This window comes from Chrysochloris asiatica, unplaced genomic scaffold (genome assembly GCF_000296735.1).
Source record: "Chrysochloris asiatica unplaced genomic scaffold, ChrAsi1.0 scaffold00041, whole genome shotgun sequence".
In the NCBI taxonomy this organism is placed as follows: domain Eukaryota; kingdom Metazoa; phylum Chordata; class Mammalia; order Afrosoricida; family Chrysochloridae; genus Chrysochloris; species Chrysochloris asiatica.
The window spans coordinates 7,409,216-7,422,081 of NW_006408559.1; the positions used below are offsets into that span (position 1 = coordinate 7,409,216).

The 12,866-nt window shown below is 38.5% G+C and overlaps 1 protein-coding gene across 1 annotated transcript in view; it reads left to right on the forward strand.

The window, feature by feature from the left end:
• Window positions 1-12,866, forward strand: part of LRGUK (leucine-rich repeats and guanylate kinase domain containing) — a 139,428-nt gene that overhangs the window by 27,454 nt on the left and 99,108 nt on the right. Inside the window, exon 7 of the mRNA XM_006861226.1 lies at window positions 8,973-9,097. Coding sequence (XP_006861288.1) covers window positions 8,973-9,097 — 125 coding nt within the window. The remainder of the gene's footprint in view (window positions 1-8,972; window positions 9,098-12,866) is intronic.

Consider the following 12,866-nt stretch of genomic DNA (forward strand, 5'->3'; position numbering starts at 1 on the left):
CCTAAACGGTCAACGTGCTTCAACTTGTCGAGCCAAAGGGGTTAATTGGGGATTTGTGAGTTGAATGAGTCTTCGTTACACCAGAGACCCATGTTCTCTAGGGGATAATGCAGCGGGCCTTCTCTTTCTCTGTATCTTGCTACCCACCTGAGGATTTGTGGGACAGCGCGGGGAATGACTTGATCACTTCTGGACACCTCCTTCCAGGGATGTGGCTAGGGCACAGCCTTCGTAACAAACTGAGCTGTGGAGGTGGATACACACTTTATTATTATTATAGACTTACAGAACAGGCCCCCAAACAGTGCTGAGTGTTCCCAGATGTTCTTCTAACTTTCTCTAGTGTGGTCATTGAATAATGAAATCTTACAGATGATTAGATCTGGTCACTCATGTTCTTTCTCTGGTCTGCAGTCCAGTCCAGGGCCCTATGTTGCATTTACTTCTTCTCTCTTTGTTTAAACTTTAAAATATTATATATTTTTTCATAATTCTCTCTTTGTTCAAAAATTTAAAAATTGTAATTTTTTATTGTGAATTGAGTGAAGGTTTACAGAGCAGATCATGAGTTTTTCATTCGACAAATCACACACTTTGTTTCTTCTCAATGGTTGCATTCCCCTCCCTGCAACAAGTTATCCTGCTTCCTCCCTGTGATTCCTGTTCCCATTCCGCTCTCCTTCACCACCTTTCTGAACTTTATCCATAGGTAAAGGTTGCCTTTTTGATCTCGAATGATTGTTGTACCCCCTATATAACTATCTACTGCTTGGAGGAAAATTGGATCATGATGGGTGAGTTCTGTTCCAGACCTGAAGGGTGGCCAAGGACCAAAGACTCAGGTTCCTCCTGTCTCTTTCTGACCAGTAACCCCAGTCTTTTCTTACAATTTAGGGTTTTGGTCCACATTTTCTCCCACTCTATCCAGGACCTTCTAATGTGATCTCATTCAGAGTAGTGGGCACCATCTAGTTCTTCTGGTCTCAAGAGTTATAAAAACTGATGTTCGCTTGGTCCATTGGTCCATTGGATTAATTGATTCCAAGGAGGTGCACTTTCTTGAAGACACATTTTATAGAACAAAACTCGATTCAAATATGGTGAGAAGCTTCACACATAGCACCTGTCCCTTCAGGACTTGTATATGAACTTGATCCATAGTGCGTGTTTGGATGATGTTCTTGAAATGAGCCAGTTCTTCTGAATGTGGCCCAATCAACTTGTGTTGATGACAAACTAGAACATTATCAGCATCTGCTCACAGAACTTTGGTTTTATGCTTGAGTCTCATAGAGATTAAAGTAGCTGTCTCATTACCCAGAAGCCCACTCACCCAGCAGCACGATCCGTTAGTTGTTAGTTGAGAAGACTAACAAACTTTAATTGAGGTTAAAAAGACTTAGTAAGATTACTAGAAGATGGGGATACCCTCAACTTGGTAAACGAACTGGAGACACTGTTTTGAGCGTTCTCCTTTAAAACTGATCATTGTTGGTGTTTCCAAAAACTTGAGGTTTTGGTTGTTGGTTTTTTCCCTTTTCCACAAAAATATTTTTGATTGTCTTTTGCTAGTAGGTGAGTAATTGAGCAAACTTTGTCTCTTCTATCCATCATTGTTTTGAAGGTTCTAGCCAACATTATAAAACTAGAGAAAGAAATTGGAGGCATAAAGATATTGGTAAAGGGAAAAGAAAAAGTCATTATTTGTAGATGACATGATTATCAACAGAGAATTTAAAAAATAACTTGAGGGAAAGTATTCTAGAAATAGCAGGGAGAGGTTAGAGTTTAGCAAGGTGGTTGGGGTTGACTTCAGTAAACAACACTTCATTGTAGTTCTGTACAGCAGAAGTCGTTAGAAAACACTGTTTTAAGAAGTCACCATTTATAACAGCAACAAAAACTAATCTTATTAAAGATGAATAAGACCAGTGGGGGGAGCATCATAAAACATTATTGAAGGGAATTAAAAACCAACACCAACCTATACAGGGTCTCTAAGTCAGAACCAACTAGGCCGCACTTAGCAACAACAAAGAAAATATATCCCACAATCTACTTAAAAAAGTAGGCCAACTATTTGTAAAAGAATTCTATAGAAAGTAACAGTGATAAAGCTAATAAACATATGGGGGGGGGGGGGGGGAAGCTCAAACTCATTTGTATTCAGAGAAATGTAATCCAGAACCACAGTGAGCTATTGTATTGTATCAGCTCAGTTGACAACATTTTAGAAATCTAAAAATACCAAGGGTTGGAGAGCTTGTAGCTCAGGAGGAATATTCTACACCTTGTGTGTAGGTATAAAATTAGTTCAACCACCTTGGAAAACGATTTCATATTATCTTGTCAAGTTGAGCATCCAATTCCCTTTGACTGAGCCCTTAAATTCCTGCGTAGGAACGTTTAGCATGTGTACCTGGAGGCTTATATAAGAATGCTCATAAGAGCATTGCTTGTAATAGCAAAAAGCTGAAACAACCCAAATGCCCGTTGGTGAGAAAACAGATAAATAAATGATGGTAAAGTCATACCATGAATATCATTCAACAGTGAAAATGAATGGAATGCATCTACATTTAGCAGTCAGGATGAATCTTAATAAAACTGGATCACAGAGGTTAGGTACAAAGAGGAAAGAGAAGGAGAAATATCACACTGATTCTACAACAGTGGTATCAATGAACAGGGTCACAAGGAATGGGGCAGGAGAGCTATGCACGAGAAGACTGAAGTCATTGTTAATGCTGTAGTTCTTGGTGTCAAGGAGACTATTTCACGAGTTTTCATTGTATTTTTAAAAAGCAAGTATAAGTGGGCCATGCTTAGACCAATGATGAGTCAGGGAGTAAGCTTAACCCAGTTCTACAAGGGGGCTTCAAATCATGGGAAACTCCTATTACCTTTCAATTCCATTTTTCCACAAACTTTTTGAAGCCATCTCATGTGTACCTGCATCCATTAAAAAAAAAAAGAAGAAACCTGAACTAATATCTTTGAAAGATAAATTGGAATTATTAATTTGTTTGAAAAACATTTAAAAGAAAACAAGATCAGTTCATTAAGCTACTAATAGCGACAGTGTGATTGTAGTAGGTTGTGTTGTATTAATGTCTCAATGAGTCATTAACAACTATAGGATATCGATTTGTTGAGTTTATCTTATTATGCTCTTTTGTCTTTCCTGATATGAATAACTTACAATTAATTAATAATCAGTATATTACAAAAGGAGAGACATTGCTAAGGATAGCTAAACCGATTTATCCTTGAAAAGGAATACACAATACACGTCTTACTTTATAAATATTGACGGGGTGTTTATTGGAATTGGTTTTACATTGATAGAGTCATGGCATTTAAAAAAAGTGATTCATAGAATTGTAAATCCAGAGATTGTACAGTATTGAGTGTGGCCAAGGACCCTGAGACCAGGGTGGTTCAGCAACTTACCCCAGGCTGATTGTGTTTTAACGTTTGAATGGAGAGACTAGTCTTCTGAATGCCAGTGTTTTTCCCATTCTGCATGCAATTCACTGAGTCATCTTCTCGTTTCTCACACCATTATTTATGCGGCATGCATGCTCCCTTCCTGGTAGAGATCCACTCCTGTCCTGAAGAACATCTTTCATAGGTGGGGTGATGTAGATTTTTTAGGATTGGTTTTGATTAAAACCATCATTGTGGCTTTCTGCACCAAGAGAATTGTGATGGATTCTTCGTTTCTCAGTAACTGTTTTCTATGCACCCAAGCCATATTTTATGTTTGTAGACAAATGAATAAGAGTGCATACTAAACCAGTGAATAATTCACGTCAAACACTGTAAACGACTGACAGCATTTCCCAAACATAGAAATATATTGTTGGACTTTTCCCTTTGTTATAACTGCTTATGTGCCACAGGCTTCCTGCCTCAGCTTCCACAGAGATGGAAAAGCCCTCTGTCAAAGATTTATGGAGACGTATTATAAAATACGTACCAGCTGAAATACAGCACCAGGATTTTGAGTTCTTGGAATCTCTCCTAGCAGTGGTCTTTTATATCAAATTAAAATATACCTAAGAGGATTAATCCCATAGGTTAATTCATAGAAATAGTTTAGTGATGTATCTCATTGCATTTTTTTTTTAACTTCTTATTGTGAATTGAGTGAAAGTTTACAGAATAGATCATCAGTTTTACATTCAACAAGCCATATACTTTGCTTCATTATATGGTTACAATCCCCTCCATGTACCAACAGTTAACAGCATTTACCTCTATTCCTTTTAATTATTCCATTCTTCCCTGTGTCTCCTGCTATCTTCATCTTTCCTTTGCTAACCTCCCTCTGGTTGTACATTGCCTGCCCTGTCACCCATGTAAACACGTGTTTACCCTCTAGTCCTGGTATGGAGCTATAGGATAAGCACTTGAACTCAGGGGTGGTTTGAACAGCAATGTTGATGGTTCAAACTTACCAGTCACACCTTGGAAACCTATACAGGGTCACTGTGAGTCAACCGGACTCCAGGACACTTAACAACACCATCCCTCTAGTCCATGAATAATTTTGCCTCACACCCCTCTAATCATCATTGATTGTTTATTTTATCAAGAAAATCTATTTTTTTAAAAAACCTTTTACAACATTTTTCTCATACAATATTTGTCCTTTTGTGATTGATTAATTTCAGTCAGAATTTTGAATTTTGTCCTTCAGGTTCAAACATGTTGTGAGGTATTTCACAGATTCATATTATTCTTCAAGGGTTTGTAGTATTCCATTGTGTGTTTGTAACAAAGCTGGTTTGACCATTCTTCCGTTGCTGGACCTTCAGGCTGTCTCCATCTTTTTGATATGTCTCTTGTACACAGCATATTGAAGGATCCTGTTTTCTTATCCATTCTGCTCTCTATGTCTCTTGTCTGGTGTATTTGATCCATTTATATTCAGTATGATTATCAATAGGTATGACTTGATTACTGTCATTTCTCTCTCTCTCTCTCCCTCTCTCTCTGTGTTTTGTGGTGCTGCTGGATTCTTTGTACTATATAATTTTCCATGCTGAGTTTATTTTGTTTGTAGATTTTAAATTTTATTTTATCATTTTCATTTTTGTTCTGTTAATGTTTACTAAATCTTTCTGATTTTCCTCTTTTTTTATTTTGATGTACAGGTATATTATTTTTCTTTATGGTTACCCTTTAATTTATTCATTTTTCCCTGCTTAAAACAGTCTGTTTTGTCTTAAAATCTACTTGACTTCCTTGCCATTTAGAAGTTCTGAAACTATACTATTCCCTCTTTTTGCTATGTAGTTGACTTCATTATACATTGATATTTCTGTTTCCCTATTTTCAGTCTTGCAGGTTTGTTTTACTTTAAATACTTCTCTATCTGGATTGAATTCTGGGTGGTGTTGTTATGAATGGTAATCTCAGGTTGGTGTCTGCTGCAGTTGGTGCTGTTCAAAGAACACCCTTTAGCATTTTTTGCGAAGTTGATGTAGTCATTGTAAATTCCTTTAATTTCTTCTTATCAGGAAATGTCTTAATTCTACAGTCCTCTTTGAGGGACAGCTCTCCTGGGTATGTGACTTGTGGTTGGCAGTGTTCGCATTTCTTATTGAAAAGTCCCAAGACTCCTGAGAGAACATGAAAGAATAGTGTCAGAAAGGAGGACAAGAAACAGTTTGGTTCGTAACTAAGACACCTGAAGACCAGAGGATAGGACACCTCAGTTCTTTTGTCATTGCTGGTAGACATCGTATAAGGTATTTGCAGGAGTAATGGGAAAAGGCATTGTGGAGAAATTTCTAAAGCCATATTTGATAAGGAGGATGGCAATGGTAGCTATAGACTTGTGATAGAATTCTAGCCTTCTATGCAGGAGACCTGGCTTCCATTCCCAGCCAGTACACTTCCCAGCAGCCACCACGCGTCTGTCCATCAGTGGAGGCTTGCAGGCTCCTATAATGCTGAGCAGGTTTCAGTTAAGCTTCCAGGACTAAGAGAGACAAAGGAAGAAGAAAGACTTGGTAATCTACATCTGAAAAATCAGCGGATGAGAACTCTTTAGCTCACACCTGTCCAGTCTGCTCTCTGGGATCACCATAAGTCAGAGACCTGTTAGCAGGTAGCAGCAACACACTGCTTAATGGAGAAGAGAATACTGTGGAATGAAAGTTGAGTAGAGAAGACTTTGAGAAAGAAATACTAGTTTCTGTAAAATGGTTACCAAGAAATATAAATGATCTTGTCAAATTGCCTCCAAAATGGCGATCTAATAACGAATGTTCTCACCCAGTAGTCTGAAAGTATCTGTTCTTCAAAACCTTGTATTTCAAGATGTTTGCCAAACTGGTGGGTGAAGAATGGCATGGCATCTTAATTTGCATTCCCCTGACTTCCTGTGTAGCTGAGTGTCTTTTCATATGTTTATTAGCCACTTGGATTTGCTCCTGTGGGGATTGCTTGGATGTATCCTTTGTCTATTTTCTATGAGGTTGTTTTTGTCTTTTTTTTTCTTATTAATTTATTGTCATTCTTTATGTATTCTAGATAGTAATCCTTTGACTACTACTATATGTTGTATGTTCTGCCAGTCTACCAGTTGTCCTTATTTGTAGTAATTAAAAAGTAATAAAAGAGAAACAATATGAAAATGAGGACTAGCTGTCATGATGAAATACTTAAAGATGTTGATTTAATATGAGCTTTGAAAAACAATAAAGAAGAAAAATGGAACCCCTGAATGTGTAGGGTTTAAAAAGGTGCAGAAAGATACTAAGAAAAAAAAAATGTACTGACAAGTAAGAAATTTCTTGGTACATTTGCAGATTATTGATTAGATGCTCATGGCAGAAATGGAGAATTCCTATTAGGTATAATGGGAGGTAAAGTTGGGTAATAAACAGTTTTTGCTTAGATTTGTTGTCAAGTTGGTTCTGACTCATAGTGACCCCATATAGGGTTTTCAAGGAGCAGGTGGTGGGTTTGGACAGCTGTTAGCAGTCTAGTGCTTATCCTACAGTGCCACACCAGGTTCCAAAGGATCATAATTGATGGAGTGAGGAATTTGGAGTTCATCATTTGGAAGCAGGATATTCTGGAGGTGTCTGATAGTCTGGCCCTGACCACATTGTGGAGAGTGAGTTGAAGGTAGGAAGATTAGGATATCAGAGGTACTCATGGTGTTAATGAAGATCTATGTTGGCAGAAGAGTAAGTAAAAAGGAAGGATGTGATGAAAAAGGATGTTTTAAGTGAAAAAAAATGTAAAGCCTGGCCTTGGTTTCTGATTGGATACCCTGAAGATTACATGTAACTGGGAGAATGGTGATAACCTACCATAGGCTACCTGGCTGAGGAAACTGGGCTTTGCTTAGGAAATGATATCAAACCATGGAAACCAGCCATAGATATTGAGGACAGAAAGAGATGAGTGGCATCAGTAACTTCAAGATTGGAATTTTAAATGACTATTAGGATGGTGCCCTGGTAGCACAGTGGTTTACACATTGGGCTGCTAACTGCAAGGTCAACAGTTCAAATCCACAGGTCACTCCACAGGAGAAAGATGAGGCTTTCTGCTCCCATAAAGATTGCCAGCCTTGGAAACCCTGTACAGGGTCTCTGTGAGTTGGAACTGATTCCACGCTGTGCAGCGGCAGCATGTGGATAGAAGACAGACGTTCTTAGCTAAAATTTTACCAATGAATGGAAGCTTAGTCAACCAATGAGGAAATTAAGGCATAATTTAAGCCTCCCTTATTTGAAGGGAAAAGAAGCCAATGTTGATAGGAAAGAAAGGGATATTTTTCTTCCTAACAGAGCGCTGGTTTTAGGACGACCTAGAACTCTGGTAGTGTTGTGGTTACAAATTGGGCTGCCAATCTCATGGTTAGCAGTTCAAAACTACCAGCTGTTCTGCGGGAGAAAGATGAGGGTTTCTGCTCCCTGTGCAGGGTCGCTGTGAGTCAGATCCGACTCCACGGTTCTTAACAACAACAACAGCATTTGCTATAGATGATATCTTCTGGTCACAGGATGATGGAGTTTGATTCATGTTGTATCTCAGGGAGAGCCTGAATTCAGAAATGCTGCCCGTGGAAACACATGCGTTTCTCATGGAGACCATGAACTAACAACCAAGGAGGCAACTGGGTCCCACTGTGTTAGTTCTGGTATTCTTTTCCTCATCGATGAAATAAATCCTTCCTGAACACACTCAAAAACGTTGTCTTTTTTTCTTTTTAAGTAGTGCTAGAACTCCTGGTGTGGCACTGTAGGATCAGCACTGGACTGGGAACCACAGGTTGGCAGTTCAAACCCACCAGCTACTCCTCGGAAACCCTATACAGAGTCATTTTCAGTCAGAACTGACTCTATGGCACTGGATAACAACAAAATACCTTAGAAGCATCTGGAAAGACAGGTCACTAGGAAAGAGTATTGTGTTTGGTAAAGGAGAGGGATGATGAAAACAAGGGAAAACTCCATGAGATTGGCTGACACAAGAGCAGCCCCTGGGTCATCATGGGATGGGAGCGGGAAGTGTTCCGCCCTCTTACCCACAAGGCCACCATGAGTTAGAGGCAGCTCAGCAACATCTGATATCAATAATGGTGGTGGTGGTGTGCTGGCGAGTTGGTTCTGGCTCACAGTGGCCCTGAATAGGGTTTCGGAAGCTGCCAACTTTCACTGAAGCAGAAAGCCTTCTTATTCTCCCATGGAGCAGCTGGTGTATTCAAATTGTTGACCTTGCAGCTAGTAGCCCAACACTTAACCCATTACACTACCAGAGCTCCCTAACAATAAGAGTATAACTTATAGTTTTAAGATTCAATGTTTTGAATGTTCATCCTGTGGTGGTAATTTAATGTTGTGTTATTTGCACTGTTTTCTGATTCTTTTCATTTTTTTTTTTTTTTTTCTTTTCTAAATGCGTTCAGTAACATTTTCCTTAAACACAGTCAATGTACAAAGGCAATGAAATTGAAGAAATCAAAGGACTAGAGCTATGCAGTAATTTAACTCACCTTAGCTTGGCCAAAAACAAGATCACGACACTTAATGGCTTAAGTATGTTACCAATCAAAATTCTCTGTCTGGTGAGTCTAACAAGAAACATTATTCTTTATAGAAGTAATAGTTAATGTTATAACCAATGTATGGATTATGATTACTTAGGATTTCTCAAATCTATGAATAGTTAATTTCTTTATGAAATGTTACCCTCTTCAGTTTTGTTCGCCCCTTTGTGTGTGTGTGTGTGTGTGTATATATATATCCATGTGTGTGTATGTGATACCGGTACATCTTCATGCTGAATGAAGTACAAAGATTTTCTAATTTGGTATCCAAAGTCAATTTTTTAAAAGACTGACTTTTTACAAAGAAAGAAAGGTATAATTTTAACAATGATTGAAAAATGCATTTTGCAATGCCTTATTGGTGAGAATAACATTTAAGCATAAAGTTTACTGCTGGTTACACTTTATTGCTTCCAAATGAGCCACCAGACATTCTCTCAGCACTGAATTTTGGCAGTTATTTTTGTATTAATGCACATTAAGTATTCCATTCTAGAAAACCCAAAGTTGTGCTGCGAATAAGTGAACAATTCCAGACAGAAAGTTTAGATCTGTTTATTTTTTTACCATGCAGAACACTTTTTTTTTCCCCCACAAGCAATGTGACATGCTGTATGGTTTGACAAAAAATAAAATAAAATACAAATAACTGATTTTAAAAAAATTCAGTAAGGTCACAATCTCAAAGATATATGCAATATTTTGAAAGGAGCCCTGGTATGGCACTGTAGAATAAATACTGGACTGCTAACCTCAAGGTCAGAAGTTGAAACCCACCAGTAGCTCTTCAGAAATGCTATACAAGGTTGCTTTGAATTGGAACTGACTTGATGGCACTTAACAAGTATTGTTCACTAACTGGGGAGCTGTTGTCTCTCATACTTTGGACATATTGTCAGGAGGGACCAGTCCATGGAGAAGAACATCATGCTAGGTAGAGTAGAGGGTCAGTGGAAAAGAGGACCACCCCAGTGAGATGGATGGGCACAGTGACAGCAGCAGTGGGCTCAAGCATTAACAACTGTGAGGTTGGCACAGGGCTGGGCAGTGTTTTGTTCTCTCATGCATAAGATTGCTATGAGTTGGAATCAACTTGACAGTGCCTAACAGTAATAACGTGATGGTTTAGAAAGAATTCTGGTGGTGCTGTGGGAGAAGCAATGGACTGCTGACCTCAAGGTTGGCAATTCATACTCAGCAGACACTCTGCCAGACAAAAGATGAGGTCTGCTCCTATTAATATATATGTGGCTTCAGACCCTATACCAAGTCGCTATGAATTGAAATAGACTTGATGGCAGCTGATTTGGTTTGAATTTGGTCATAGTTTATGGGTTATCTGGATTCTTTCTTCTTGTTTTCCTTCTGTCTCCTAAATCTTATTGTTGGGAGATAGAATCTCAAGCCAGTGAGGCTTGTTGTGCTTGTGTGCCACTGAGTCGACACCAGAGGGTTTCCTAGGCTGTAATCTTTACCATAAGCACTGGACCGTGAACCATGAAGTTGGTGGTTTGAACCCACCAGCCACGCCGTAGGATGAAGATGAGACCTTCTGTTTCCACAAAGACATATAACCTCAGAAACCCTATACAAGGTCACTATGAATCAGAACTGACTCGATGGCACTAACAACAACTGCCTTCACCAGGTCTTTCGTCCCACGTGCCTGGATGGGTTTGGGTCTCCAACATTTCAGTTAGTGACCAAACACTCAACCTCTGTGCCACCAGAGTTCCTCAGCAAGGCTTCTAGCTTATTAGCATCTTAAGTTGACTGTCCCATGGAAAGGTGTTGACACTCATGCTTGAAGTGACATCTTAGGGTTATCTGCAGATTTTTAACCAATACAATATACCACTACTGTCTTTATGGTTGGTTATGAGTTCATTTTTCTTTCCATGAACTTTTAGCTCACCTGATTTTTTTCTCTAGAACCTTCCTTCCTTCCTTACCATGACTTTGGTGAAGGTGGAGTACTGGTTTGCTAGTTCTGAAGATGGAGTCAAGGCATGGACACGTTTAATAATTCACCAGAGGTTGCATGTTTTCTGCGCATGAAAGCATGCTAGCAAAGCATGAATGAAAATGAATTTTGAAAAGATTTAAAATTATAAAGGGAAGTCGAAATTTTAAATGCTGATAAAGTGAAGTGTTATTGGCAGTATGAACTATTCATTTTCTAGTTTGTCAAAGCGGAGTCCTTTTCTGTACATATCTTCTCTGTGGTGTCCTGGTCATTAACTTTAAAAGTAGTATGACATGTGGAAAGAGCTACGCAGCTTTGCTGAAGGCAAGCAGAATCGACCTCATTGTTATGGACAGTGACGTATTAAAAACACAAAACCCAAACTGCTACCATTGAGTCAGTCCCAATGCATAGTAACCACATGGAACAGAGTAGGAAGAACTGTTTGTTAGGGTTTCTAAGACTACATGTAATCTTTCCAAGAGCAGACAGCCTCATCTTTCTCCTGAGGAGAGTCTGATAGATTTGAACTACCGACCTTGCAGTCCAAGACTTCACCCACAGCGCTTTGATTTGTGTTTGTTTCCATATCTCAATAAGCAATGCATGTTGACAGTTCTGCCTTAAGTAACTTTTAGAACAAGCATAACACTCTTAATTTTTTTCCAAATGGTTCCTGTCCCATCGTGCAATGGGGACTAGAGCACATACCAGATGCTTCGGCTCATCTGCCTTTAAAATATTTGAGAAGAGGGAAATTTCCTTCTGTAAATTTTGCTAAAATCTACAAAATGCAATGGTACACAGTTGTTGCGACAGTTTGAGATATTTGTGTGTGTGTGTACTTTTTGTAATGCATGGAATCAGAAAGCCAGTGACTTTAGTCACCATTCATTTTTCAATTCAAAAGAAAAATTCATGATAGAAACAATGGTTAATTCCCTGCCATCCATCTTTACTGTAAATGTAGTGGGAAATGAGGTTTGCTCTGTGAATTCCTCTGACGACCAGCTTCTTAGCAATGACAATGAATTTCCAGTTTTATTTGTTTTGTTTTAGTACAATGCGCTTGCCTTATTATTTGTTTTTCTTCCCCAATTTTCCTATGAAGAATAGTTCTGATTTCATTTATTTACGAAAACAGCTTCTCTCTAAAAGTCTTTCTCTCCCGATGATCATAAGACAAGCAGGAAGATCTCTTTAAGTAGCACCTGATTAGCCATGTATTAGAAGGATGCATCAGCTTCTCAGTGTTGGGTGAAGGCTTTGCCTCAATGACTGGCAACTCAAGAACCCTATAGTTCTGAATACTTCTCAGTTCTGATTTCTGTTGTGACCCTGGGCTATCTAATTAAACGTTTCCTTGCCTCTACTCACATTCATCTTCCACTTTGAAAGCCATCAGACACATTATAAAGAAGAATGATAGCCTATTGGACACATTTTAAGCACTTCAATGTTCTTTGGGAAAAAGTGTATTGTACATAAAATTGATGTGTGGGCATATTTTGAATAGGATATTGCAGTCTTATTTCAATAAGTTAAATTAATATGGATATTATAGGTATCCATATTTAATATAGTTTTTTTATTCCCTTTTCGATGATATGTTATATAACTTTGGACCTCTGAACAGTAGGAAATTTGACTTAACTTTGGCAAACAGAGTTATGACTATGTCTTCCTTTTCACAATGGAGTTTTTTCATGTACATATATCAAGATAAAAAGAAGGGTGTAATGAGTCCCCCATGTACTATTACACAGCTGATCAACATTCTGTTAATACATTATCAACATATATTATATTAAAGAGCCACAG